The sequence below is a fragment of the Hypomesus nipponensis genome, chromosome 17 (assembly GCF_054491055.1).
Source record: "Hypomesus nipponensis isolate SF chromosome 17, ASM5449105v1, whole genome shotgun sequence".
NCBI classification, from domain to species: Eukaryota; Metazoa; Chordata; class Actinopteri; order Osmeriformes; family Osmeridae; genus Hypomesus; species Hypomesus nipponensis.
The window spans coordinates 22,508,764-22,535,000 of NC_140377.1; the positions used below are offsets into that span (position 1 = coordinate 22,508,764).

Genomic DNA, 26,237 nt, shown 5'->3' on the forward strand with positions numbered 1-26,237 from the left:
CTCAACCATTCAAGTGCCAGCGCCGTCCATGCTAATCAGGAACGGCGCTCTAAACAGCATCGCCGTCCGTCCATCCATGCAAAGTTCAGGCAGCCAAACTCCATGGACGTCCATGACGCTATTAGGGGGTTAGCCCCTACTGGATCACTGCCAGGCTGCTTCATGTCTGGTCGAGATACACTTAACACTTTGCTTTACTCTGGTCTGTCTCCAGTCCCTTTCCTCACCCCCCGGCCTGTGATGCTGCGCTGATCACAGTCCCCAGCCCTGTGGCTACCTCTCCTTATAGGCTACAGACATTTACCAACTGACCCAAGTTGAACACTGCATTTTGGTGTTTCAACACCCATTGACACCCTGCTGTATGACTATGTTAAGCCTGTGTTCAGCTCCTCTCTTTCACCAACCGTCTCTGGAGGAGGGGATCTCTCACTGAATTGCTCCTACCGAGGTTTCTTCCATTTTTTTCTCCTCTAGAGTTTTTCTGGGAGTTTTTCCTTGTCTTCCTTGAGGGTTTAGCTTGCTTGTAAAAAGGTGTCGGGTTTCATGTTGTTTTTAATTTGTAACTTGTATAACTGCATGCTCTTATGGGTCTTCCCTTTGGCACTTGTTTAGTTTTTCACAATGTAGCCTATGCTTCATGTTTTGGCTCCTTGCAGGGTTTGGGACTACCTTGTTATGATCAGTGACCTATGCTCTTTTGTGAAGCTCTCTCTTGGAAGTCGCTTTGGATAAAAGCGTCTGCTAAATGCATAAATGTAAATGTAAAAAGGGCTATACAAAATACATTTTGATTTGATCTGTCGCCATATAAGCAACAAAAAAAGACAATCAAACAATAACAGACAATCATTAGTGTTAAGTGATGATATCTGAATTATTTTTAGTAGGCTACTCCAACTCCTAGTAGGCTGCCCATTTAGCATATAGCCGGCTGCCTCAATGATCTCTAGCTGTAAAGGGGCGGTCCGCGTAGGCTACACTAAATATACAGGCTATTTTGGTTGAGCAACCTCATTGACTCAATTGCAACACTTTCGCTGTACAGGACAACAGCGCCTGACTTAAAAAGGTAAGATCACCTTTCTTGTTCGAACAGACACACAACTTTTGTCCGCTCTGATCATGCCCAGATTACAATGTTGTGCAGTTCAGAGTTTCCACTTGTTTTTGCTCATGGTGATAATGTCTACGCACACCAGTCAGAAAATATGCGTTGACTCGTTTCATCATGAGTTGTTAGTCAATGACGATGTCACATGTAAAAATTTGCAAAAAGAAAATTGTTAAACATTTGGTAGCATAATGTATAGTAGCAACATATGAAATGTATAGCAACTATGTGCGTGTATATATTTTTGGTGGACGCTGCAAAGGTGACGCGCCAGGGGATTTTAATTTGACAATCTTTAAATTCAGCAATTGGTGCCACTAAAAGGATCATACATGACTGTTGATAGACTTGTGCAGTCTTAATCATAGTTTAAGAATAATTCAAAATAATAGGAAATAATAAATTAAAGCACTCAATAATTGAGATAAAAGACAGGTGCTTTTGGAAACAGGCAAAGGTCAAGGGGAATTTTCCTGGTGGAAGTGAAAGTAGATACTTTAGATAGAAATTTGAACAGACTAAATATGATAGGAAATTATGAAATCTGTCTTCTGTAGTGTTTTTTTATAAGGAAGCATGTCTGTGTGTCAGTAAGTTGCAAATCAGAGATTTGAATAGGGAAGTACATGAGAGAAATGAAAGATGCAAATCTGTTCAATAATGCTTGTTATACAGTAAAAACTTTAGATTTGGAAAATATTAGCTTCATTCAAAAACGCACCTCTTTCATCGCCTATAAGGTTAACTAGCTACTTTGCCTGACAGTGAAAGAGAATTCCATCTCTCTCTCTCTCTCTCTCTCTCTCTCTCTCTCTCTCTCTCTCTCTCTCTCTCTCTCTCTCTCTCTCTCTCTCTCTCTCTCTCTCTCTCTCTCTCTCTCTCTCTCTCTCTCTCTCTCTCTCTCTCTCTCTCTCTCTCTCTCTCTCTCTCTCTCTCTCTCTCTCTCTCTCTCTCTCGTGTTGCGTGGACTGACTCTCTTCCCACCCCCACATGCAGATGAGGCTGGCCCTGTGCGTGGCCCTGTGCGTGGCCCTGTGCGTGGCCATGCAGGCCCAGGCTTACCAGTGCCCTGATGAGGGTCAGTGTCAGGAGGGGAGCACCTGCTGCCACACCCCCACACACGGATACGAGTGCTGCCCGCTGCATCAAGTGTGTTTCAATGTTCCTTCAAGATGCAGCACCCCAGATTACACACTGGAAATGGAAATGCAAGCACCCTAGACCGAGATAGTAGTCCCTTGCTCCGAAACAGAAAAGATAACCCTTCTCTCACACACTCGTGTCATTCATACCTGAAGCAGTTATCCTGTTTTACAGTCAGGTGATAGTAGCCTGTCGTCCCATTCACTTTGTTAATCAAATGACTCTTTACTATGTTGACCAGGCTGAGTGCTGTGGCGATCACAAGCACTGCTGTCCTGAAGGCACTATCTGCCAGGTGAACGAGGCCAGGTGTGTCAACGCCACAGTCTCTCTGCCGTGGGTGGAGAGACATCCTGCCAAACCATCGGGGCTGTCGAAAGTAAGAACAACACGAGTTTCATCAACAGAACACAACCGTTTCATCAGTCTCCTTCCTTGTTGCATACCTCACAGCCCACACAAAGTATGTCAATCATTAAAGAAGTGAAAAAAGTGTGGGTGTGTGTGTGTGGGGGGGGGGGGGGAATGAAGAAGTGAGAGCAACTGTTAATTTCCCACTGGGCTGCTGCTGTTGTTGGGCTGCAGTCGTTCAGGATGATCTGGTCCCACCCCGGAGAGGAGGATGAGAATGTGTGTCCTGACGGCTCTCACTGCCCGGCAGAGTTCTCCTGTCTGGAGGCTCTTAGGGGCTACGGCTGCTGTCCCCTGGCCCAGGTACACACACACACAAACACACACACCCACAAACACACACAACAAGGAAGGTTCCAGCTGCGTTATCACACTTGCACAGTTATCCTGTCTGAGCAAATAGAAAATGCTTTGTGTTGGATCACAATACTGTGATGCAATGTGCTCTCTCCCTCCCCCCCCACACACACACATCTTCACACACACACACACACACAGGGTGTTCCGTGTGTCGATGGGAAGCACTGCTGTCCGGAGGGTCATCAGTGCAGTGCAGACGGCCGATCCTGTGTGGAACAAAGAGGTTATATTACTGTCTTCCTTCTCTTTGTGGTGACACAACTGCAGCTTGAGCTTGTCATGACCTTATCCTCTAACGGCTTCCCCCCACCCTCCTCACACACACACACACACACACCCACATACCCTCACACACACACACACCCACATACCCTAACACACACACACACACCCACATACCCTCACACACACACACACCCACATACCCTCACACACACACACACCCACATACCCTAACACACACACATATACACACACATCTACCCATCTGCAGCCCAGCTGGTCTCCTCGGTGATGTGCAGTGACCAGATGACAGAGTGTCCAGATGACACCACCTGCTGTGCCGACCCAGACGGAACCTGGGGCTGCTGTCCAGGCCTCAAGGTAGGGTACTGACGCCAGGAAGACAGGCCTCAAGGTAGGGTACTGACGCCAGGAAGACAGGCCTCAAGGTAGGGTACTGACGCCAGGAAGACAGGCCTCAAGGTAGGGTACTGACGCCAGGAAGACAGGCCTCAAGGTAGGGTACTGACGCCAGGAAGACAGGCCTCAAGGTAGGGTACTGACGCCAGGAAGACAGGCCTCAAGGTAGGGTACTGACACCAGGAAGACAGGCCTCAAGGTAGGGTACTGACACCAGGAAGACAGGCCTCAAGGTAGGGTACTGACACCAGGAAGACAGGCCTCTAGGTAGGGTACTGACACCAGGAAGACAGGCCTCAAGGTAGGGTACTGACACCAGGAAGACAGGCCTCAAGGTAGGGTACTGACGCCAGGAAGACAGGACTCAAGGTAGGGTACTGACACCAGGAAGACAGGCCTCAAGGTAGGATACTGACACCAGGAAGACAGGCCTCAAGGTAGGGTACTGACACCAGGAAGACCTGCTCTCCAGGCCTCAAGGTAGGGTACTGTACTCTTTGAAAAGTCGCTAGATTACGCGATGGAGTGAATCCAAACCACACTGGGCCCTTGGTCCACACCCAGCCCAGCTCCCTAGGGCAGGACGCGACATTCTAGAACAACACGGAAGTACAGTTACAGTCATTTTGCTGCTGCTCAGCAACGAAAAGGGAGATGGCCAAAGTTGTAGAAAGTCACCAGATGACCATGGTCATAAAGAACCTGTGTGTGTGTGTGTGTGTGTGTGTGGGGGGGGGGGGTCTGGCTAGGCTGTGTGCTGTTCAGACAAAATCCACTGCTGCCCAGAGGGAACCACCTGTGACATTCAGCAAGCCAAGTGTTTGTCCCCAGACAACCGGGACACGCCCATGTGGGCCAAGTCACCTGGCAGAGCGAGGGCGCCCTGGGAGAACCAGAAAGGTGACATGCTTTCATCACGTGACAATTCTACTCTGAAGGGATAACGTCTACAGATAGAATTTATTATTTTTTTGATGACGCAGCATTTAAAGTTGGTTGCCTTTCAGACGAGTCTGCGGGGAGGATTCCTGCGCCTCTGCAGAACGGTCCTTCTGGTGAGGTCGCCAGCTTCACCACACACGCCCTGTCAAATATAAGTGCAGAAATATTAGTTATGAGCTTTCTTATGCTTAAAGTACATTTGGTTGCAAGTACAGTAAATTAATTTCACCGGATAAGAATGCTTAAAATAACGTGTTGTTTACTAAGATTAACTCACTAGATAAGCCATTTATTACTCCAAACACGTCCGGCTAGAGAAATCTAAACACAAGATTTTCCCACTCAGATGCACAGTTTTAGCAGTCCAGCCTCCACAGCAGGAAGTAGGTCACCATTTCCTGTGAAAGACGACCTATCACTGTTGGCCAGCACAGTCTAGGACCCAATCAGCAGGCTTTCTCGTGATGCTTGACAGACATTGCCTGTGCTTTGTGTGTTTAATCCAGGCGCGGACGTTCCCTGTAATGCCTCAGTGGCCTGTCCTGATGAAACCACCTGCTGCAAATCTCCCAAAGGCTGGGCATGCTGTCCCCTGGTGGAGGTATACAGACACGACGTGGCCTCACCACCGTAACTAAGTCAAACTAAAGTATCCTGTGTTTTTTTCTGTCCTGTCCTAACGTCCTGTTTTTCAACCGCGCTGCTCCTCTCCTCCAGGCAGTTTGCTGCAGCGACTTCATCCACTGCTGTCCAAAGGGCACGACCTGCGACGTGGCTGCTGGAACCTGCAGCGACCCCCTGGGCCCTGGGTCCGTGCGCTGGGTGGAGAAGACCCCCTCCATGCCCAGGGAGCTGGAGCAGCGAGCGGGCAACGTGACGTGTGACTCCACCCACAGCTGTCCAGACCAGACCACCTGCTGCAAGACAGCGGAGGGAGGCTGGGCCTGCTGCCCGCTGCCACAGGTGAGCACCGACGAGAGAGGGAGGAGGAGGGAGGGAGGAGGAGGGAGGGAGGAAGGAGGAGAGAGAGAGAGGAAGGAGGGAGAGGGAGGAGAGGGGGAGAGAGGGAGGGAGGAGGGAGACGAGAGAGGGAGGAGGGAGGGAGGAAGGAGGAGAGAGAGAGAGGGGGAGAGAGGGAGGGAGGGAGGGAGGAGGGAGACGAGAGAGGGAGGGGAGGAGGGAGAGGGGGAGAGAGGGAGGCGGGAGGTGAGAAAGGGAGGCAGAGAGGGAGGAGGGTGAGGGAGACAAGGGCCGTAGGTTTGTTTTCTAATGTGGGTGGGATAGCCTTTCTTCTTTATAACTGAGGATGCAGCCTTTACATTTTTTATTTATTAAAAAGTAGGTCGGGACAGATTTTCAAAACGATTATAGAAACGTGAAATGAAACTAATGCTCCTGGCGGGACAGCATGACAGCCTGTGTGGCATGGTGACGATTGTGAAAGGTTCAAGTTGTGAAAGGCGGAAAGTAAAAAATGCAGAATTTAGGTAAACTGTTTTCACTTCCCTTTCCTCATACTTGAGATTGTGCTGATACGATAGCAACAACAAAAAATCTACAACAAAAAAACGATTGTAGATCACGAGAGCTCCTTCGTAGGGGCGTGTGAGACTTCCAGAGGGCCGACCTCTGACCTCAGCACCAGAGCTGTGTGTGACGTCACATCCCTCCCCTCCAGGCCGTCTGCTGTGACGACCACGAGCACTGCTGCCCTCAGTTCACCACCTGTGATCTGTCCACCCTCACCTGCAACGCAGCCTGGGGGGCGGTGCCCATGCTGAGGAAGGTGGGGGCTCTCACCACCCCCAGCTCCACCACTCCTGCGGAGGAGGAGGAGGAGCCTGAGGAGGAGGAGGGAAGGGTCCAGTGTGACCCTCACACCAGCTGCCCCAAGCTCACCACCTGCTGCATGATGAGCTCAGGGCAGGGGTGGGGCTGCTGCCCTCTTCCTGGGGTGAGTCTGCCATGTCCCTCCATCATCCAGACTCTGCTGTGGTCCTCCACTCTGGTCCTCAGGGTCTCCCTTCGCTACATGTTCTAGATGTTTCCCTGCTCCAACACACCTGGTTCAGATGAACGAGTCGTTACCAAACTTCTGCTGAGCTTCATAACGACCCGTTCATTGAAACCAGGAGTGTTGAAGCAGGGAAACATCTCTAGACCATCCAGGACAGTGGGCCCTCAGGACCAAGGCTGAAGACCACTGATCTATTGTGTCTAGGAAGCCACAGTGTGTGAACAGGTCGTAGCTTCACAGGACCGTAAAGCCCTGATTCGTTCACGTCCATCCAATCAAACGGGCCCTGGCTAACCCTTGCTAACCCTGGCTGACCCCCCCTGGCTCCAGGCTATCTGCTGTTCTGACGGAGACCACTGCTGTCCCGCTGACTACCAGTGTAACGAGGGCTCCACCTCCTGCTCCCGGGGAGCCGTGGTGATCCCCTGGTACAACAAGCTGCCGGCGGAGGCTCAACACACCGGCCCCACGTCTTCTTCTGTGAGGTGTGACGCCAACAACAGCTGCCCCGAGGGCGCCACCTGCTGCCAGCTCTCGACAGGGCGCTGGGGGTGCTGCCCCCTGAAGGAGGTACGTGGAACTGCAGCTGCCCCCGGGCATCATTTGTAGTATTTGTTCAGTAATTTGTTTTACCTTTTAATATATATATTTTACAGTATTTATATATTTTTACATTTGTGTCTTTTATTTCTGTTATTGAGTTTAATTGTGTGTGGTACTCAGTTATTCTATAACTGTGCACACTGGGTTACATAAACCCTTGAATTCCCTGTGAAATGACTGATGATGATAAAGACATGCTGTGTGTGTGGTGTGTGTGGTGTGTGTGTCCTCCTGGCAGGCTGTGTGCTGCCCCGACCAGGAGCACTGCTGCCCTCAGGGCTACAGCTGCAACGTGCCCTCAGGGTCCTGCCAGAAGCTCATCTGGCTACAAATTCAAACATTACCCATGACTAGGGTGTCCCTGCCAGAACCCCAGCCCAAGGCCCAGACCCAGCCTCAGCCCCAGCCCCAGACCCTGCCCCACACCCAGACCCTCCCCCAGACCCTGCCCCAGACCCTGCCCCAGACCCTGCCCCAGACCCTGCCCCACACCCAGACCCTCCCCCAGACCCTGCCCCAGACCCAGCCCCAGACCCTGCCCCAGACCCTTCCCCAGACCCTTCCCCAGACCCTGCCGCACACCCAGACCCTCCCCCAGACCCTGCCCCAGACCCTGCCCCAGACCCTGCCCCAGACCCAGCCTCAGATCCTGCCCCAGCCCACTACCCCACAGGAGAAGGGTATATATTGTGCTGAATCCTACAGATGCAGGGATGGAGAGACATGCTGCAAGACCACCACCACATGGAGCTGCTGTCCCTTACCCAACGTATGAAACATGCACCCTGCCTTCCACCTCCACACCTGCCTTCCACCTCCACACCCTGCCTTCCACCTCCACACCCTGCCTTCCACCTCCACACCCTGCCTTCCACCTCCACACCCTGCCTTCCACCTCCACACCCTGCCTTCCACCTCCACCACCCTGCCTTCCACCACCACACCCTGCCTTCCACCTCCACACCCTGCCTTCCACCACCACACCCTGCCTTCCACCTCCACACCCTGCCTTCCACGTGCACCACCCTGACTTTCAACCTGACCCTCAGTGCAACTTCATCTAACTTTGAACACGATATACAGTCACTCTCTCGAGTCTTAAATGCTCGATTCAATACGGAAAAAGCACCATATCAGAGACGAGTGCATCCCTTCAACTTACAATCTTGAAGTGGTCAAAATGATAAATCATGTACACTGTGTCTGACACATAATCTCTCCGTCTGTCTCGTCTTCTGTCTCTTCTTCTGTCCCTGCAGGCTGTGTGCTGTGGAGACATGGAGCACTGTTGTGCCTCTGGCTTCACCTGTGGAGAGAAGGGCAGCTGCACCCAGTCCACAGGGCTGAGCTGGGATGACTGGAGGCTGGTCTTCACCAACAGGAAGAGAACACTGTGAAGACCGGCTCTGCCTGTCCAGCCACCACTCTGACTCCCTTTGTTATGCTTTTGCACTAATCAAGAGTTGCTGTTACAATCAAGTTGTACATTTCCTCAGGGTAGAAGAAGGGATGTTGGTTTAAAGGGGGCTTTTCTTGCACTGGTCCTGGAAGATTTAGATTTCCTCTGTGTGCTTGCGTACTGTTGTCTGTGGTCCATGCTTAGGCCTGCCTGTCACTCACTGTTTTAGCTGGGATAGTGCAAATGCATTGTTTTACATGTATTCCAACTATGTTGTAGAAATTGTTTATTTGGATTGTTACACATGTGATTTGCCTTCTGATTTACAATATGTTTAATTGATGAAACAAATTAAATGTGTTTGGGCAAAAACTATGGGGTTGCTTTAAATATCGATTAAGATGTACTACGAAGTACTGAAACTGTAAATGACTGTAAAACTGGTTATCACTGTTAATTTGACACCAATAAAGAGAAATTCTTCTATAAGTGTAAGAACATCTGTTGTCAATTATTCAACCTGTGCTGCGTGTGACACGTATTCTTCGTGACTTTCGACGGAAACATTCGGGGTCTCCGTTTGTGTTCAGGACTTCCGGATAATGAGGTCTGTGTCTTACACATAGAAAACTATGAAGTTTTATGAAGTCAGGTGGACAGGTCACCAAGTCCTTGGACAGCTGTGTGTCTTTTAATACTTTTACGGCATTTCTGATTTATCGGAATAGATAGATAATAGACAAGACAAATGACAGGAAATATAGGGCTTTCAAAAATGGTGTGAGTCTGATTACCTGAGCTTCTGCGCTTTTAACCATACAAAAAGTGTATCCCCGCTCCGAGTGCTATTGTGTTCACCGTGTTGACGTTGCACTGTTTGCCTTGTTAGGCCCCCTCCCATTTTGACGTAGGAAATGAATCATCGCTGTAAAGATGGCGATGCACCTGTCTGTTCGTAGCTAATCCTTATTCCTTTTTTTAAGCGGTTCATCAACAATACTTAAAACAGTGGGACTATTTATTTTACAAGCAATTACATTTAGTAGTACATCTCCGTGAATTAAAATTGTCAAAGATGTCGACAGAGGAACTGTCAACTTCGGACAGCGAGGCTGCCTTCGCCGGTGCTGGGGAGAGATGGGCGCCCGTTGGGGCTGTTGCCAACCCGGAGGATGAGAGTCGAATTGGACACACGACCGAACCGAGAAGGAAAGGATCCGTTTCGGCCAGTGAGCCGGAGATGGCGTCCAGACTAAGGAAGCTGGAGGAGGAACAGGCCCAGCTGAATTCTTCGCTGCTAGCGCTAACATCTCACTTTGCTCAGGTGCAGTTCAGGCTGAAGCAGATTGTTCATGCTCAGACTGACGAGAAGGAGAGGATGTTAGTGGAACTGGAAGAGTTCGCTTTCAAAGGCTGCCCTCACGTCGTAGGATGCCGAACACAGGATACAAAACAGCTGGAAAACTCGGTGAGTTGTCCCGATTGTCTGCCACTGGTACTTCGATTGTGTGGGTGTACACCTGCCGACTGAAAAACATATCCTGGATACTTTGTTGTCATCGTTGTCTTACAGTTGTAGGCTATGTATGTATGTATGTATGTATGTATGTATGTATGTATGTATGTATGTATGTATGTATGTATGTATGTATGTATGTATGTATGTATGTATGTATGTATGTATGTATGTATGTATGTATGTATGTATGTATGTATGTATGTATGTATGTATGCATGTATGCAGATGTAGACAATTACATGGGTGGGTTGTTTTCCTTTGTTTCAACATTATCGGGAGCAGATCAAACCTGATCTGTTCACTGGAGGAAAACAGAAAATGGTGGCGCAAACAGTGACTCACGCACCGTCAACGCACACCCCTCCGACACAACGGTAGCTGTGCAATCTCGCCGTGTGTGCACAGCTAAATTAAACCGAACCTCTAACCTCTGGCGCTCTCAGTTGAACCTACGGGGTCATGCCCGGTTAGAGATGTATCTCAACCCAGTTCTTCTTCTCTTCCTTTGACATGCTTTCCTAGCAGGAGGACTTGGTGAGTATAACTGCAGCTGTGTCCCCAGGATCAGTCCACTAGCCCCTGTTCTCCCAAGCCACTTCTGTAGTGACATGTGCATGGTAAATGGTTAATGGACTGCATTCATTCAGCGCTTTTCTACCTTGGCGGCACTCAAAGCACCTTTTTGACCTCTCATTCACCCATTCATTCATTCACTCACACGCACACGCACACAGCGCTGGCCTGCACATCAGGAGCCACTTGGGGTCCAGAGTGTTGCTCAAGGACACTTCCACACAGCAGTGCACGTCTTGCATTCTAGAAACAGCCAGAGACTTCCTGTTGTTATGCTACATTTTCTCCTCTTCCCTCTCCCCCCCCCTCCCTCCACCTGAGCCCCTGTCTGACTGTCTCTCTCTCTCCCCCTCCCCCCCCCCCCCTCTGGCAGAGCGAGAGGGAGAAGAGAGAGCGTCTGGAGGCCCAGAGAGAGAAGCAGAAAGACCTCATCATCCAGCTGAAAACGCAGCTGGACGACCTGGAGCGCTTTGCCTACCAGGAGGGCAGCTACGACTCCCTGCCTCAAGCTGTGGTGATGGAGAGACAGAAGGCAGGGCCTCCTCCCTCACTCCACACCGACATCACGCTAATCCACACCGGCCGCTAAGAACATGTTTTCAATTAGCACAGTGATAAATCCCTCGTTAGGTCCTGAGCGTCGTTAGCGGCGGCGCTAACTACAGTTTGACCGCCAGGTGATCATCGACGAGCTGATTAAGAAGCTGGACGTGAACCTGAACGAGGACATCGGGAACCTGACCCCAGAGGAGCTTAGGCAGAGAGTCGACGCTGCCATCGCCCAGATCGTCAACCCAGCCCGGGTCAAAGAGCAGCTGGTGGACCAGCTGAAAACCCAGATCAGAGACCTGGAGATGTTCATCAACTTCATCCAGGGTACGTTTACCTCACAGTACTAACCCTGTTTACCTCACAGTACTAACCCTGTTTACCTCACAGTACTAACCCTGTTTACCTCACAGTACTAACCCTGTTTACCTCACAGTACTAACCCTGTTTACCTCACAGTACTAACCACCTGGTGACTGTGGACGTCTGAACTAAGCCTGACCTTCGTTATCAGGACAGGATGCTGTTAGAAACCAGTATCAGTGTACATAGATGTCCACTTTTAATACGCACACAGACTTTACCTATCGCCTCTGTAGGAAAAGCACAGTGTCTGTCAGTGTTCTATTGGAGCATGACTGTGTTCAGCGCCTCTCTGTCACCAGCCGTGTCTGGAGGAGGGCGGCCCTCAATGAACTGCTCCTCGCAGGAGGGCAGCCCTCAATGAACTGCTCCTCGCAGGGTTTCTAACATCCATTGCCTCGATGAGGTTTCCTGGGAGTTTCTCCTCCTCTTCCTTGAGGGTTGAGGTTGGCCGAGGTGCAGTTCTGTGGGCGTGTGTGAAGCCCTCGGTCACACTGCTGGTCAAAAGGGCTGTACAAATACATTTCGATTAGAGTATAACTACTGCACCGAAATAATCTCTCCTTTTCTCCTCCTTTCCTCCTCTCCGCCCGTAGACGAAGTTGGGAACCCCCTCCTCTCTGACGGGGTTCCCAGCCAGCAGCCGGGGATCGCTGGGTCCAACACCAGAGCCCCTGGAGGACGGAAGAGAAGTCAGTATTAACCCTGTGGTGTCTTCCCCTCACTCCCAGCCAGCTAGCTACATTACGACCATAGCCATACCTGTACAACACAGGAGGGTAGGATTGTTTATTTTGTAATTGTGCGGTAGACCACACAGTAGCGTATAACGGTAGACGGCACAGTAGTGTATAACGGTAGACCACACAGTAGCGTATAACGGTAGACCACACAGTAGCATATAACGGTAGACCACACAGTAGTGTATAACGGTAGACCACACAGTAGCGTATAACGGTAGACGGCACAGTAGTGTATAACGGTAGACCACACAGTAGCGTATAACGGTAGACCACACAGTAGCATATAACGGTAGACCACACAGTAGCGTATAACGGTAGACCACACAGTAGTGTATAACGGTAGACCACACAGTAGCGTATAACGGTAGACCACACAGTAGCGTATAACGGTAGACCACACAGTAGTGTATAACAGTAGACCACACAGTAGCGTATAATGAATCCTCCGCCCCCGATACAGCATCCCAGTAGATACGTGAGTTCTGATGCTGAACCGCCCCCACACGACTCGGTTTAAAAACCAAGCTGAACACTTTTGACAGGACCTTCAACATGTGACGCGTGTCTGATGACGTCCCATGTTTATGTACAGCACATTGGTCGATGACAGTCGTTTTTGAATAGTGCTCTACGAATGATGAGCGCATTGATATGAATGTCTTGTGTCTCTCTGTAGTGGATCCTGAGCATGCCCAGAAGGTGCGCGACACGGGGCTGCAGCTGATCCAGCGCGCCCTGGCCGTGCTGCAGATCTTCGCCGTCAGCCAGTTTGGCTGTGCCGCCGGCCGCGTCCCCCCCGTGTGGTCCCACAGCGACGGGGGCCAGGGCTACGGGCCCCTCCTGCAGCGCCTGGAGGGGGCCGTGGAGCGGGTTCGAGTCCTGGCCTCCTGCAGGCAGCCCTCGGTGGATCACGTGGTGAGCTACACCAGCAGCAGCAGCAGCACGGCCCTGGGGCCCCGGGACGAGCTGACAGCCGCCGTGAGGAAGGAGCTGGCCCTGGCCTTGAGGGACCTGCTGGCCCACGGCCTCTACGCCCCCTCCCAGGGCATGAGCCTGGTGCTGGCCCCCATCTCCTGCCTGCTGCCTCGCAGCTCCGCCCCGCAGACCGTGCACCCCTGGGAGCTGTTCGTCAAGTACTACCACTCCAAGAACGGCAAGGCCTTCGTGGAGTCGCCCGCCCGCCAGCTCTCCCAGTCCTTCAGCCTTCCCATGGGCGGGGGCCCTGTCACCGTCACCCCCAAACAGTCCCTGCTCTGGGCGATCCACTCGGTCCTGCAGGAGCACGACCGCTACAAGCGAGGAGCGGACTCGGAGTTCAAGGCGCTGGTGTGCATGGCGCTGAACGAGCAGAGGCTGGTGTCCTGGCTCAACCTGCTGTGTAAGTCGGGCCCCCTGGTGCACCCCCACTACCAGCCCTGGAGCTACATGGCCCAGACGGGGTTCGAGGGAGCGCTGAGGATCCTGGGGCGCGTCAGTCACCTCCGCTTCAACCTGCCCGTGGATCTGGCGGTACGACAGCTCAAGAACATCAAGGACGCCTTCTGAGTTGTGACCTGGGGGGGGCGCTAGACCTGTCTGAGGCGGCGCCGTGACCTCGCCACTGGTTACAGTTTTCCTCTGGTACTTATCAGTATTATTGACTGATTCGTTAAGTTTGTTAAGAATGAGTCTTAGACTTCAGACGTGGCGAAAGAAGTTAGTGAAGCAGGAAGCGTGGTTTGGTTTGTACCCTAAGGAGGCAAAGCGTCTACCCTCTCCAAAGTGGTCGATTTAAATCGCTGTTCAACCTAAACCAAGTGTGTGATGTTTGGTTGCATGATCCATTTGATATTCTGTAACTTGGTTTGGTGTCATATGAATTATTATCACAACCATTATCCGTGATCGGAAGGTTTTTTAAATATAAAGCCCTCCTGAAGGTTTAGGTGATGCATTACATAGATTACTACTGAGCATTAAAAGGTCTTTAATACTAGACGGCTATGACCAGGATGCACTAGATCCTTATCAAGCTCTTATGATTTCAAGCTGCAAGTGTTATTTCTACCAACCTCTTGTAGCTTCAAACACTTTACGTTAACGTTTAAGTTAACAAACGCAACTTCGCCACTCGTGCTCATCGTGACAAAGTCGTCAGCGTCGTTCTTCGACACACCGCTCGGCTAGACAGCCTACGGAACGGTCCGCGACAGTAGCTCTCGCATTGTGCATGACGCTAGCGACTGATGCTAATCCCTTGATGTCTGAGTAGAAGACCATACTGAACGCCTCACTAGTAGAAACTTGATGCTTTTGTATGTCTTTTGTATGTCTTATCCCTATGGAGATGAGTTGGCCCACACAGGAATGTGGTTGGGACCTTTTACTGTAATAGGATACTGAAACGATCATCCATGTAATGGTTGATTGCTAATGAAACCAAAAGTAACGTTATTCCACATAACGCAGGACAGTGACACCATATATACCAGAGCTCTGTGTTACCTTGCATTGGTGACTAAGTCAGTGGTTCCCCACCCTGGTCCTCAGGGACCCCCTGTCCTCCCTGTTCTGGATGTTTCTCTGCTCCAACACACCTGATTCAAATGAATGATCATAAGCAGGCTTCTGCAGGGCTGGATAACGACCCATTCATTTGAATCAGGTGTGTTGGAGCAGTGAAGGACCAGGTTTGGGAACCCGTGGTGTAAGTAATGCGTGTCTTACTACAGTGAGTCCATGGAGGACTGATCGACCACAATTCAAAAACTGGCACAAGAGTACCCCCTCTAACCGGCTCATGATTGTATAACTTGGAAAGATTGTATTGTGAAACAGGAAAAACTGTCGCATTAAACCTTTCACTGCTTATACAGTTGTGAGAAATGATCTGATCGTTTGAATGAAGATTCATGTGTTCATGTGGATGATGTGTACACCCTGTAGTAAGTGCTGCTTATTTCACAAATGTCACTTATTTCAATTAAGATTATTACATGAATACATGTTGTTTCCTAAACTGCAATGTATTTAATTATATATAATGTGGTCAATTTCAGTTTCTTTTTTTGAGTTGGCAGAGATCAGTAAAAACATTTGAAGGGAAATGTTATTTTCTTATCATATGTGAATCACATGTGTATCTGAATGTTCAGAGCATGAATGTTATGAAACAGACGTGTTGTGTGCTTTCCACCTGACGTGTTCTAGTACTTTTCCATTGTGTTATGATTTGTTATTCTCTAAATTAATATTAACATTCTGTTTGTTGTATAAATGTGATGTAACTGCTTAACCTGCCCCCTGCGTCCCCCTGGTGTGTTAGTATGTTAAGGGTGGGAGGACAGCTCTTCTTACATGGCAGGCTTTCTCAACCCTGGTCCTTGTGCCACCTCGGCCTACATAGATGATCCCTGCTCCAACACACCTGATTCAAATGCATGTTTGTTACCAGGCTTCTACACAGCTAGATAACGAGCCATTTATTCGAATCAGGTGTGTTGGAGCAGGGAAACGTCTCTAAAACATGCAGGACAGAGGTTCCCTGAGGACCAGGGTGGAGAACCACTGTTATAAGAGAGGCATTTGTGTCTGAGATATCCATGTGACTAAATAACCTGTATAACAGCTGTGTTCTGTGTCCACCATAGAACACATTTCAAGTGCTATAGTCTAGTAGTCTACATGTAGTGCAGTAAGTCACACCACATTACTTTATATATTTTTTTGTCTTATTTACTCACAATTTGTTAAGTCTAACCGCATTCTGACGAATTATTGTTTTTGTTGTCTAAGCAAATACAAAACCTCAAGCCAACAAGCCTTGTCTGTTTGATATAAATACATACATATGTATGATTAATGACTACATAGCGTATTTATCATTACAAACTATTATCACTCGCATTGATAATATAAACAACGATGCAGTGGCATGGTAAACGCTTCAATTTGCGTCCCTACATCCGGAAATGACGTATTGTTAGTGTGATGTGAAAGGTCACGAAAATCCTCCCAACTTCCTTTCCTGTTAGCGGTGGCCACAGAACAGCACTAGTAAGTCAAATTACCATTGAAATAATCGTCATCCATCGGCAAATTACAGATAATTTCACACATTCTTTTTACGCTGTTATATTGCATTAAAACCAAGGAACTGAACATGCTGTGTATGCTCGATGTTTAAGCATCCGTATTGAAAAACATCACATTTAGGTTGGGTTGGTATTTCCTACCGCTAGCTGTCGTACCAACATGGCAGCTTCCATGATGTGGGCTCTGAGATCTTAGAAAACCTTACGATTCAAGATGGTTTAAAAACCAGAAATGGCTCAAACGACAAGCTAGTACGCATTGGTCATGTTCACTAGAGTTTCTCAGCATCAGTTTTGCCTAGGCAGTGAAGCTGCTAACGGCTAGCTTCAACTTGCTAATGTAGATAGTAACTGAATTGCCTCAAATGGATAACGAAGTGATTTGAGCATTGTACTGAATGAGGCAATCTCAAAAGAAATTCTGACTAACGTAATTTACCTTACCAACTTGTTAATTGTAGCAATGATGTACTTAGCCGCACCACATGATGACCGATGTCGCTTGTTGACTTTTTTCAGACATGGGCAAGTTCATGAAACCTGGGAAGGTGGTAATGGTCCTCGCTGGACGTTACGCAGGACGCAAAGCTGTCATTGTCAAGGTAACATTACCTCAGCTGCTGGTCGTCCTTTCTACTTCCATGCAGTTTGTTACATGTCGGATGGTACAAGCGTAACATTTGTATGCATTGGGTGAATCATGCCATTCAAAGACATACATGTTGACAGCGTAACATCCTAATCAGGGTTCTCAACCCTGGCCATCAGTGACCCTCTGCCCTGCATGTTCACCTCATCACATCTGATTCAAATGAATTGTTTGTTACCAGGCTTCTGCTGAGCCTGGTAGTGAATCATTAGAACCTCATCTGAATCAGTTGATCACTTAAAACAGTAACTGCTTCCCCTCCTGACAGTCCTGTGCACCATTCTTGCTCCTTCTCCTTCAGAACATTGACGATGGCACTTCAGACCGCCCCTACAGCCATGCTCTGGTCTCTGGGATCGACCGCTACCCCCGCAAGGTGACCACGACCATGAGCAAGAAGAAGGTTGCCAAGAGGTCCAAGATCAAGGCCTTCGTCAAGGTGTACAACTACAACCACCTGATGCCCACCAGGTGTGTACTGACATGGGGTAGCCACAGGAGGCGCCGTCTGAGAGGGGACTCACCAGATGACATCCTGTCCTTTCAGGGTTGGGACACTCCTCACCCAGAAGGCGTTGGTTTGCATGCTTACAGCTTGAATGTGTTCAGCCCTGCAGATGTCTGCATGTTTCCATATGGCTTGTTCTCTACAGCAGGGGTTCCCAACCCTGCTGGTCCTCAAGTACCCCCTCTGTCCTGCATGTTTTAGATGTTTCCCTGCTCCAACACACCTGATTCCAATGAATGGCTCGTTATCTAGCTCTGTTGAAGCCTGGTAACGAACATGCATTTGAATCAGGTGTGTTGGAGCAGGGAAACATCTAAAACATGCAGGACAGAGGGGGTACTTGAGGACCAGGGTTGAGAACCACTGCTCTAAAGCATCCATAGGGATTAGTGGCATCAAGCTGTGTGATTGGAAACAGTGTGGGACAGAGCAGACTGGGTGTACCCCCCCCCCCCCCCCTCTGCCTACCCTGGCAGGGGATGCTTCATACTGGGCATAGCACTGCACTGTGGATGTGCTGTACATCACCATGTCATTGCCATCTATGAATAAGTGTTCATGTTAGATCATTGAGTTGAATTCCAGTCAGATTCATTTAAAATCAGAGCTGAATGAATCCTTTTTCTGGTTGTGTGGCTGGTTTTGAAATGGAACAGACTGCTTTGGCTGTCATACTGTTTCCATGGTGCTCATGTGAAGGACAGGTAGACACCCTGCTGACTCTGCCCCCTGCTGACTCTGCCCCCTGCTGACTCTGCCCCCTGCTGACTCTGCCCCCTGCTGACTCTGCCCCCTGCTGACTCTGCCCCCTGCTGACTCTGCCCCCTGCTGACTCTGCCCCCTGCTGACTCTGCCCCCTGCTGACTCTGCCCCCTGCTGACTCTGCCCCCTGCTGACTCTGCCCCCTGCTGACTCTGCCCCCTGCTGACTCCGCCCCCTGCTGACTCCGCCCCCTGCTGACTCCGCCCCCTGCTGACTCCGCCCCCTGCTGACTCCGCCCCCTGCTGTCTAAACAGGTATTCAGTGGATATTCCCCTGGACAAAACCGTCGTCAACAAGGACGTCTTCAGAGACCCTGCCCTGAAGCGTAAAGCCAGGAGGGAGGCCAAGATCAAGTTTGAGGAGAGGTGAGGAGCCCTGGCTCAGCCCACACGTCTGGTCAACTGCCTCCATCTTTGTTTTCGGTACTTCTGAAAGGCGTTGTCTGATTCTTTTCTTCTTTTGACAGATACAAGACAGGCAAGAACAAATGGTTCTTCCAGAAGCTCCGATTCTAGGCTCACATTGGTTTCACAAATAAATGTATAAAAATGGATTTGTTGTTGTCTTTTGTGTCTTGGTCTGGTAAGACTCCCGTTCAAATCAGATATCATTCTTGAAGCACTTTCATATCAGATATCATTCTGGCAGCACTACCAAGCAAGTCGCAGGGCTTTTAAAGACCACAGGTCAGCACCTGTATCCCACATGATCAAATACACCTGAAGCCTGCCAGCCGTTCTGAAATAAACCACCAGATTCACTGATTCAAAGATGATCAAAGAAGTGTACTAAAATAAAAATTGAGAAGGATGCTGAAATGTGACACTTCGTTTTGAAGTGTTCAACTGATAATGGTTTGAAATGTGGTAAACTCTAGTTTTGCACTGGTTATCAAGATCAATATAGGATAGATGGCACAGGAAAATGTGGACAGGCAATAGACTCAGAATCAGAAGGATTTTATTTGCCATGAATGTTTGCACAAACAAGGACTTTATTTTGGCAGGGTATTTTGTGTTTTCTCTACCATGTGGGCCTTGAGCCTGTAATAAAGTTTATATTAAACATATAGGAATATTGAAACTTAAATATGTGGACTAACTTTACAGAAGGAGCACAGTCTAGCAAATACTAAGGGGGTCTAGCTAATACTAAGGGGAATCAAATAAAAATGAGGCGTGGAATCCAGCAAGCAGCATCATGACTCATCCATTAAGTTTAAAATGAAACCGAAAGAAAGCAATCACAATCCGAACACAATTGGTAAGTTAGCATTGGCACTATATATATATATCTCTTTTTTTCTTTTTATAATTGATTGTCAATAATTAAGAGGCATAGCCTAACAAGTGTCTGCTTGTATACTAGCATGTTAGAATAACATTTTGACTTCGGAGGATATAGGCTACAGACCGTGTTTTAAATGTGTTTATCATAGTTGTCTGAACCGAAACAACATCGACGCCGAGCATTGTGTATTTGAGTGAATCTTCATGTCTTCAGACGAGGTAATTGACATTATCAATGTATTTTTGCGCAATATAGTTACTGCAGTTTAAGATTTCACAAAGAATGAATAGTGATCGGCCTTTGCTAATGGAGTTGCCTTGTTTTTCAGGATTTCTCAATTGTAATTAATGGTGACACAGAGACCATGGAAATAATTCAAGAACAAATCGTCAAATTTAAGGTGAAATAAAGTTTTGATGTTTTGTTGTATTGATTGTGTGAAGACGTTATAACGCTATAGACGCTTGTCGAATAGTTGAGTAGGCCTAGCATGTTTTCTGTTTGGAAATGTGTCCTAAATCTTAAACTACGCCTATATATAGGCTACACTAAATGGCGTAGCTTAATATTTGACTATTTCTGACCCCATTACCCCCATAGGCTACCCAGAATATGTGGAATTGAAAAGGGGCTTCAAAAATACATTTCGTTTAAAAAAATAAAGTATTCGTTCTAAAGATTACCCCTCGGTTCTGCTGTAGTTTATTGGCTTTATGTTCCCAGGAACAACACCGTCTCGTGCTTCAAGAGCAACAAGACCTGGTCATAGGAGTAAATACAGTAAAAGACCTCGAACATCAGTTCAAACAGCGCACAAACACCCTAAGACAAGCGCTGGAAGAAGATGATGCCAGTCACGCCAAAACGGTTGAAAACGAAACGGTAGGCTATATCGTTTAGCTTTCCGTCGATGGTAACTTAATGTTAACTAAGTCTGGTTTCACTGATGTTTGCTATCACTTGTGTGATTTCTTGATTAGAACTGAGTTTTTCCCCGCAGATGAGGTTGGCCAGCCTGCGCAAGGATGAGGTCAGATTGAAAGAGGAGATCGAGGCAGCGCTGGAACAACAGAGCCAGCTGGACAAGGATAACTACCACCTCAGGCAGCAGACCGCAGTAAGACTGAACTATGAACACCGTAGGCTCACGGTTGGTGTGTCTGTGTTGTGAAAGATCACTGGTGGATGTTTTTTTAGGTTTCCACTGCAGTGCCTGAGAGAAAGGTTGTATTCACTGGAGTGACAGTAAAGGATGCACAAACACAGAGCTTTGAGATGAAGCCCCATGTTGTATACCCCATGGAAGGGGGTACAGCACTCATTACATTTGAAGATGAGAAAGGTAAGATGATACTTTAGCATCCCTGTGTTCAACTACGCTCAGAATGTATGAATTAAGAGATATGTTGTTTTGTATGTGAATAGAATCTCACCCTTTTTCATCGTCCCATGAAGCACATTCCTTTATGACTTGATGCCCAGATTCATTAAGATTTTCCATTTGAGAAACAGAGTTGACCTTTGACCTCCATCCCTTTCCTTAGTGGCCCAGAAGATCCTGGAGATGAAGGAGCACAAGGTGGAGCTAGGAGAATGCACCATCACCCTGGAGGCCAAGCCCTTCCACGTGCTGGTCCCCAGCCAGGTGGAGGTACCGGAGCCCACTCACACTCACTCTGGGCTGGGGGGAGAGGGGCTTCAGCCTTGGTCCTGAGGACCCTCTGTCCTGGATGGTCTAGAGATGTTTCCCTGCTTCAACACTCCTGGTTTAAATGAACGGGTCGTTACGAAGCTCAGCAGAAGCCGGGTAACGACTTGTTCATCTGAATCAGCTGTGTTGGAGCAGGGAAACATTTAGAACATGCAGGACAGGAGACCCTGAGGACCAGGGTTGAAGAATGAAGACCACTGGTGTAGAGGATGCCGGCTAGAGACAGACTGTATAAAACAAGTATTTGAATCATGCTGAAACTAAAGAACGTTTTGTCGTCTTGTCTTCCTTGTGCCTGTCGCTGCCAGATGGACACCCAGATCTGTCCCCACCGTGTCCTGGTGTCCAGCCTGCCCAGCAATCTGAGCGGGGAGGTTCTGCTGGACAAGCTGGAACTCCACTTCAGCAAGGGGAAACACGGTGGAGGGGAGGTGGAAGCCACAGACATGATGCACGACTCTGGCAACGTGGTCATCACATTTGTCCACGGCGACGGTAGGCGAGCCCCCGTCACCAGATGAGGCCAGGTACTGTGGGGCTCAAACTCACCGGGGCTGACGGTGTGTTGCTCTCTCGCCAGTTGCGAAAGGTTTGACGGACCAGAAGCAACATGAAGTGGACTTTGGGAGGAAAGGGAAGAAACACAAAGTGAAGGTGACTCCGTTCCTGAACGGGAAGATTACACACTTCCAGGTACGTTTATTTGATGAAGCACTCGATTAAAATAGGCGTCCTTTCGCCCCGGTAGTTTACCGGGTGAGTGTGTGTACCTTGTGGACTGAGGCCTTACCCCAGCCTTGCTGAGGCCTTACCCCAGCCTTGCTGAGGCCTTACCGCAGCTTTGCTGAGGCCTTACCACAGCCTTGCTGAGGCCTTACCGCAGCTTTGCTGAGGCCTTACCCCAGCCTTGCTGAGGCCTTACCGCAGCCTTGCTGAGGCCTTACCGCAGCTTTGCTGAGGCCTTACCACAGCCTTGCTGAGGCCTTACCCCAGCCTTGCTGAGGCCTTACCGCAGCCTTGCTGAGGCCTTACCACAGCCTTGCTGAGGCCTTACCGCAGCCTTGCTGAGGCCTTACCACAGCCTTGCTGAGGCCTTACCGCAGCCTTGCTGAGGCCTTACCACAGCTTTGCTGAGGCCTTACCACAGCCTTGCTGAGGCCTTACCCCAGCCTTGCTGAGGCCTTACCACAGCCTTGCTGAGGCCTTACCACAGCCTTGGCCCTTTGCTGCATATCTCCCCCTGCATTTCCTGTCACACTTTACTTAAAAACTGTCCAATAAACAATGAAAAATGCCAAAAATTTATAAAAAAAGGTTGTCCTTAGATTACAAAGGAAATCAAATCAAACCAACCTCCCCCCCCCTGCTCTCACTCCCTCCCCTCCCCTCCCCTCCCCCCCTGCTCTCCCTCCCTCCCCTCCCCCTGCTCTCCCTCCCCTCCCCCCCGCTCTCCCCTCCCTCCCTCCCTCCCTCCCCTCTCCCTCCCTCCCTCCCTCCCTCTCCTCTCCCCTCCCCCCCTCTCTCCCTCCCTCAGACCAGGGTGTCAGAGTGCAGTCACACCGTCCTGCTGACTGGTATCCCTGCCGTCATGGAGCAGGAGAACCTGCAGGACCTGCTGGAGATCCACTTCCAGAAGAGCAGCAACGGGGGAGGAGAGGTCGATGCCTTCCTCTACAACCCTCTGGGCCAGCAAAGCCTGGCACTCTTTCAAGAGGAGTGTCCCCCCAAGGACTAGAGACGGGACTCTGAGAACCTGCTCCTCTAGCCCTCTCTAGACTCTGGTCTGGAACCTGCTCCTCTAGCCCTCTCTAGACTCTGGTCTGGAACGTGCTCCTCTAGCCCTCTCTAGACTCTGGTCCGGACCTCGGCCTCCATGGTAACCTCCCCTATAGATTTACTGGAATTTTCTAGTCTGTTGTAATATCCCCCTCAGAGATTCAATGTTTGTCTTGGGATCCCTGTTTCAATTAATGGATTGCATACAAGTCTATGCAACGTGGGAACTATGAGTCTTGTTGAATTAGATCCCAAATAGGGTCTATTTGAAGGGTGTTTATTACAAATTATGAATAATTTAAAGATAAATATTGAGGTGTTACCCATAACAGGTTGGGGTTGAAGATAATTTATTAATTGCTATAAAAATGTTAAATCATAACCTAAGATATGTTGTATTTACTTGATTGTTTACCTACATCAGAGGCAGATCCAACTTAAGGAATACTTAGGGCGTTATTCATCTAAATTTGTTATTTTTAAATACTAATTAAACAACCTATAAAGAAGATTGTATAATAAAGTTGATTCAACTCAGATCATTCCAACGCGTGACTTTTACATGACAAATCATCAGAACCAAAGCAGAAAGTTCTTGAGATATGTCCGTACAGAAAGGGAGGGACACGAATACTGAAACACCAAATACATTTATTGTAAAAATACAGTAACAGCAAAAATACAGAAGAACTAACTCCCACAACACAACTTAAAAATACAAACGATTCTGCAGAGGATCCAGTCGTGGAGCAGTGAGACCGGAGGCACACTGGACACGCTACAGGTCAGGCACTTGAAGGACAGGCGTATGGAGTGGTGCCATAATACTGTACATTCAGAGTGAGGAATTAATCACCATCCGAACAAGGACACAAAGCTGGATATACTGTGAATCCGATAGAAACAAGCAAATACATGGGAAGACTAGAGATTAAATGCATATCCAATGCCAGGAAAACAATAAATTAAAAACCAGAAAAAAATCAAAAACAAAACAAAGACAAGTACTGTTACCATGACGATGACCCGGGTCCTAGTGCAGAGTTCCTGGCAGTGTCCAGGATGCAGAAGAGGTCTTTTCTCTCTTCACAAGAGACTCCCCTCTACAGTGTAACAACCCTCTAGCTTTGTGCGTGCATGAGCTCACCTAAAACTCACTTCTCTTTAATCTCAATTCCAGAACAATATTTTCTCTTTCTGATCAACACACTGACAAACACACTGTTTAGTACCACACGCCCCTTCTGAAGTCAAACAATACAATGAAGCAGGAATCCCTTGATCTAGGAAATAGTTAAAAGCACCTCTGGCATCACTTCATCAACGTAGAATCTGCCGTCCTCAATCTACAGCTACATCTACACAGTCCCTGACCCTGCTCCAGTCACCCCTCTAAAGATCCACATCGTCTTTCGACGGTTAAACACGGAACAGCTAGGACGCAGTAAGCCAGGGAGGTTTAACAGTTCATATGAGAAGCGCGGTAAAAAGCTTGTTAGTTTAGCAAATGATCCAAATCACGAACACGATCAACAAAAGGAACAAATAGCTGCTTTCGTTTCAACAGCTGTTTGTGTTTTTATAATAAAAAATATATCTGTGCCTATCTGCAGGAACGACCATGGAGTCTGGTTAGTGTACAGTAGTGTTTGATATTTCAAACAGCATCAATGAAGATCCTAGATCTAGATCTCTTATTTGAGGTGACCAGACTACGAAATAAACCAGGAAAACTAGCAAACAGTATTACCTTCATCAGAAGTACTATGACAGACTACATTAGGTTTGTGAAACAGTCATTTTGTAACATTGCAGATCCAGCGTTACTTATTGACGATGAGCAGAAGTATCTTTCTGAACAGAAACACAGAAACAAAGGGAGGCATGTCCAAGGGCAGCAGGTGTCCACCGCGGGGTCAGCGCGGGGTCAGCTTGTGGGAGTGCAGTTATGGTTGGAGGAGAAGCTGCTGGTCTTGAACAGGGAAGACGTCGGGCTGGTTTGGTGTGATTGGCGTGTGCAAGTGGCCAATCAGATAACCAGAGGTGCCCAGTCACTGGCGTTTCGTCCATACTGAGCGCAGTATTGGACGGTAGCAGAGAGGAGAGAGGGAGAGAAGATTTGAATGGTCATTTTGTTGCTTTGAAGCAAACAAAATGCTGTTAAGATGATAGTAAGCAAGGGTGTAGGTTTCATTATACATGGTGGGGGGGGGGGGGGGGACAGTTTTGAAAACGGCAAATCTATCCCCCCCACTCTTTTTACAAAGACAAAGTCTCACGGCAGGATCATCCTCAGTTAGTAGGATGTCCCCCTGTCCCCACCTACACCTGAACCCAACCCCCCCCCCCCTGGTAGTCAGCACGCTGTTAAGAAGCCACAGGAAGCACTACGGTGGAAAGCTGCTAACCTGGATGTCAGTCAGGTCCTTGTGGAATCTCTTGGCCAGGTCAGGGCCGTTCTGCATGGTGGGGATGTGGTAGGTCTGGTGAGACAGGACACGCGTCAGAGAGACAGGACACAGAGACAGGACAGAGAGACGTCAGAGAGACAGGACAGAGAGACTGGACAGAGACAGGACACAGAGACAGGACAGAGAGACGACAGAGAGACAGGACAGAGAGACAGGACAGAGAGACAGGTCAGAGAGACTGGACAGAGAGACAGGACAGAGAGACAGGACAGAGAGACAGGACAGAGACACAGGACAGAGAGACAGGACAGAGAGACAGGACAGAGACACAGGACAGAGAGACAGGACAGAGAGACAGGACAGAGACAGGACAGAGAGACAGGACAGAGAGACAGGACAGAGAGACAGGACAGAGAGACAGGACAGAGAGACAGGACAGACACACAGGACAGAGACAGGACACAGAGACAGGACAGAGACACAGGACAGAGACACAGGACAGAGAGACAGGACAGAGAGACAGGACAGAGAGACAGGACAGAGACACAGGACAGAGAGACAGGACAGAGAGACAGGACAGAGAGACAGGACAGAGACACAGGACAGAGAGACAGGACAGAGAGACAGGACAGAGAGACAGGACAGAGAGACAGGACAGAGACACAGGACAGAGACAGGA

General features: G+C 48.8%; 5 protein-coding genes across 8 annotated transcripts in view; 4 read left to right on the forward strand and 1 right to left on the reverse strand.

Annotated features, from left to right (window-relative positions):
• Positions 1–953: 953 nt before the first annotated feature.
• grna (granulin a) lies at positions 954–9,129 on the forward strand. Of its 3 annotated transcripts, none has more exons than XM_084677404.1 (14): positions 954–1,072; positions 2,111–2,263; positions 2,499–2,636; positions 2,843–2,971; positions 3,167–3,251; positions 3,522–3,631; positions 4,420–4,570; positions 4,678–4,725; positions 5,119–5,213; positions 5,330–5,575; positions 6,291–6,566; positions 6,960–7,199; positions 7,471–8,001; positions 8,492–9,129. In XM_084677404.1, exons 2-14 carry the CDS (start codon positions 2,111–2,113, stop codon positions 8,627–8,629), a joined length of 2,340 nt encoding a protein of 779 aa, XP_084533530.1. In that variant the 5' UTR covers positions 954–1,072; the 3' UTR covers positions 8,630–9,129. The 3 variants fall into 3 exon arrangements, with proteins under 3 accessions (XP_084533530.1, XP_084533529.1, XP_084533531.1); XM_084677403.1 differs by having other exon boundaries at positions 1,055–1,072; positions 2,105–2,263; XM_084677405.1 differs by lacking the exon at positions 954–1,072 and having other exon boundaries at positions 2,141–2,322.
• A 179-nt stretch (positions 9,130–9,308) lies between these two features.
• On the forward strand, positions 9,309–16,177 carry rundc1 (RUN domain containing 1). Its single transcript, XM_084677432.1, has 5 exons — positions 9,309–10,099; positions 11,097–11,255; positions 11,401–11,599; positions 12,232–12,327; positions 13,055–16,177. Exons 1-5 carry the CDS (start codon positions 9,707–9,709, stop codon positions 13,921–13,923), a joined length of 1,716 nt encoding a protein of 571 aa, XP_084533558.1. The 5' UTR covers positions 9,309–9,706; the 3' UTR covers positions 13,924–16,177.
• A 130-nt stretch (positions 16,178–16,307) lies between these two features.
• On the forward strand, positions 16,308–18,923 carry rpl27 (ribosomal protein L27). Its single transcript, XM_084677518.1, has 5 exons — positions 16,308–16,413; positions 16,971–17,053; positions 17,402–17,571; positions 18,625–18,735; positions 18,837–18,923. The coding sequence occupies exons 2-5, from the start codon at positions 16,973–16,975 to the stop codon at positions 18,883–18,885; spliced, it is 411 nt and encodes a 136-aa protein (XP_084533644.1). The 5' UTR covers positions 16,308–16,413; positions 16,971–16,972; the 3' UTR covers positions 18,886–18,923.
• A 599-nt stretch (positions 18,924–19,522) lies between these two features.
• Positions 19,523–23,684, forward strand: ifi35 (interferon-induced protein 35). Its single transcript, XM_084677480.1, has 10 exons — positions 19,523–19,633; positions 19,809–19,878; positions 19,989–20,060; positions 20,384–20,542; positions 20,661–20,777; positions 20,858–21,002; positions 21,205–21,311; positions 21,680–21,866; positions 21,952–22,064; positions 22,906–23,684. Exons 2-10 carry the CDS (start codon positions 19,864–19,866, stop codon positions 23,104–23,106), a joined length of 1,116 nt encoding a protein of 371 aa, XP_084533606.1. The 5' UTR covers positions 19,523–19,633; positions 19,809–19,863; the 3' UTR covers positions 23,107–23,684.
• A 97-nt stretch (positions 23,685–23,781) lies between these two features.
• The window catches only part of bcat2 (branched chain amino-acid transaminase 2, mitochondrial), a 7,336-nt gene continuing 4,880 nt past the window's right edge, over positions 23,782–26,237 (reverse strand). For both annotated transcript variants that reach the window (XM_084677475.1, XM_084677476.1), the window contains exons 10-11: positions 25,556–25,630; positions 23,782–25,218 (exon numbers count right to left, since the gene is read on the reverse strand). In XM_084677475.1, coding sequence (XP_084533601.1) covers positions 25,177–25,218; positions 25,556–25,630 — 117 coding nt within the window. In that variant the 3' untranslated portion in view covers positions 23,782–25,176. The remainder of the gene's footprint in view (positions 25,219–25,555; positions 25,631–26,237) is intronic.

Coding starts and splice junctions, on each gene's coding strand:
- grna (XM_084677403.1), top strand. CDS start 2,105: ATGCAGATGAGGCTGGCCCTGTGCGTGGCCCTGTGCGTGGCCCTGTGC. Junction 2,637..2,842: donor AACCATCGGGGCTGTCGAAA/GTAAGAACAACA, acceptor GTTGGGCTGCAG/TCGTTCAGGATGATCTGGTC. Junction 5,576..6,290: donor CCTGCTGCCCGCTGCCACAG/GTGAGCACCGAC, acceptor CCTCCCCTCCAG/GCCGTCTGCTGTGACGACCA.
- rundc1 (XM_084677432.1), top strand. CDS start 9,707: ATGTCGACAGAGGAACTGTCAACTTCGGACAGCGAGGCTGCCTTCGCC. Junction 11,600..12,231: donor GTTCATCAACTTCATCCAGG/GTACGTTTACCT, acceptor CTCCGCCCGTAG/ACGAAGTTGGGAACCCCCTC. Junction 12,328..13,054: donor CCCTGGAGGACGGAAGAGAA/GTCAGTATTAAC, acceptor GTCTCTCTGTAG/TGGATCCTGAGCATGCCCAG.
- rpl27 (XM_084677518.1), top strand. CDS start 16,973: ATGGGCAAGTTCATGAAACCTGGGAAGGTGGTAATGGTCCTCGCTGGA. Junction 17,054..17,401: donor GCAAAGCTGTCATTGTCAAG/GTAACATTACCT, acceptor CTTCTCCTTCAG/AACATTGACGATGGCACTTC. Junction 17,572..18,624: donor AACCACCTGATGCCCACCAG/GTGTGTACTGAC, acceptor CTGTCTAAACAG/GTATTCAGTGGATATTCCCC.
- ifi35 (XM_084677480.1), top strand. Junction 20,778..20,857: donor ACCTCAGGCAGCAGACCGCA/GTAAGACTGAAC, acceptor ATGTTTTTTTAG/GTTTCCACTGCAGTGCCTGA. Junction 21,312..21,679: donor TGGTCCCCAGCCAGGTGGAG/GTACCGGAGCCC, acceptor TGTCGCTGCCAG/ATGGACACCCAGATCTGTCC.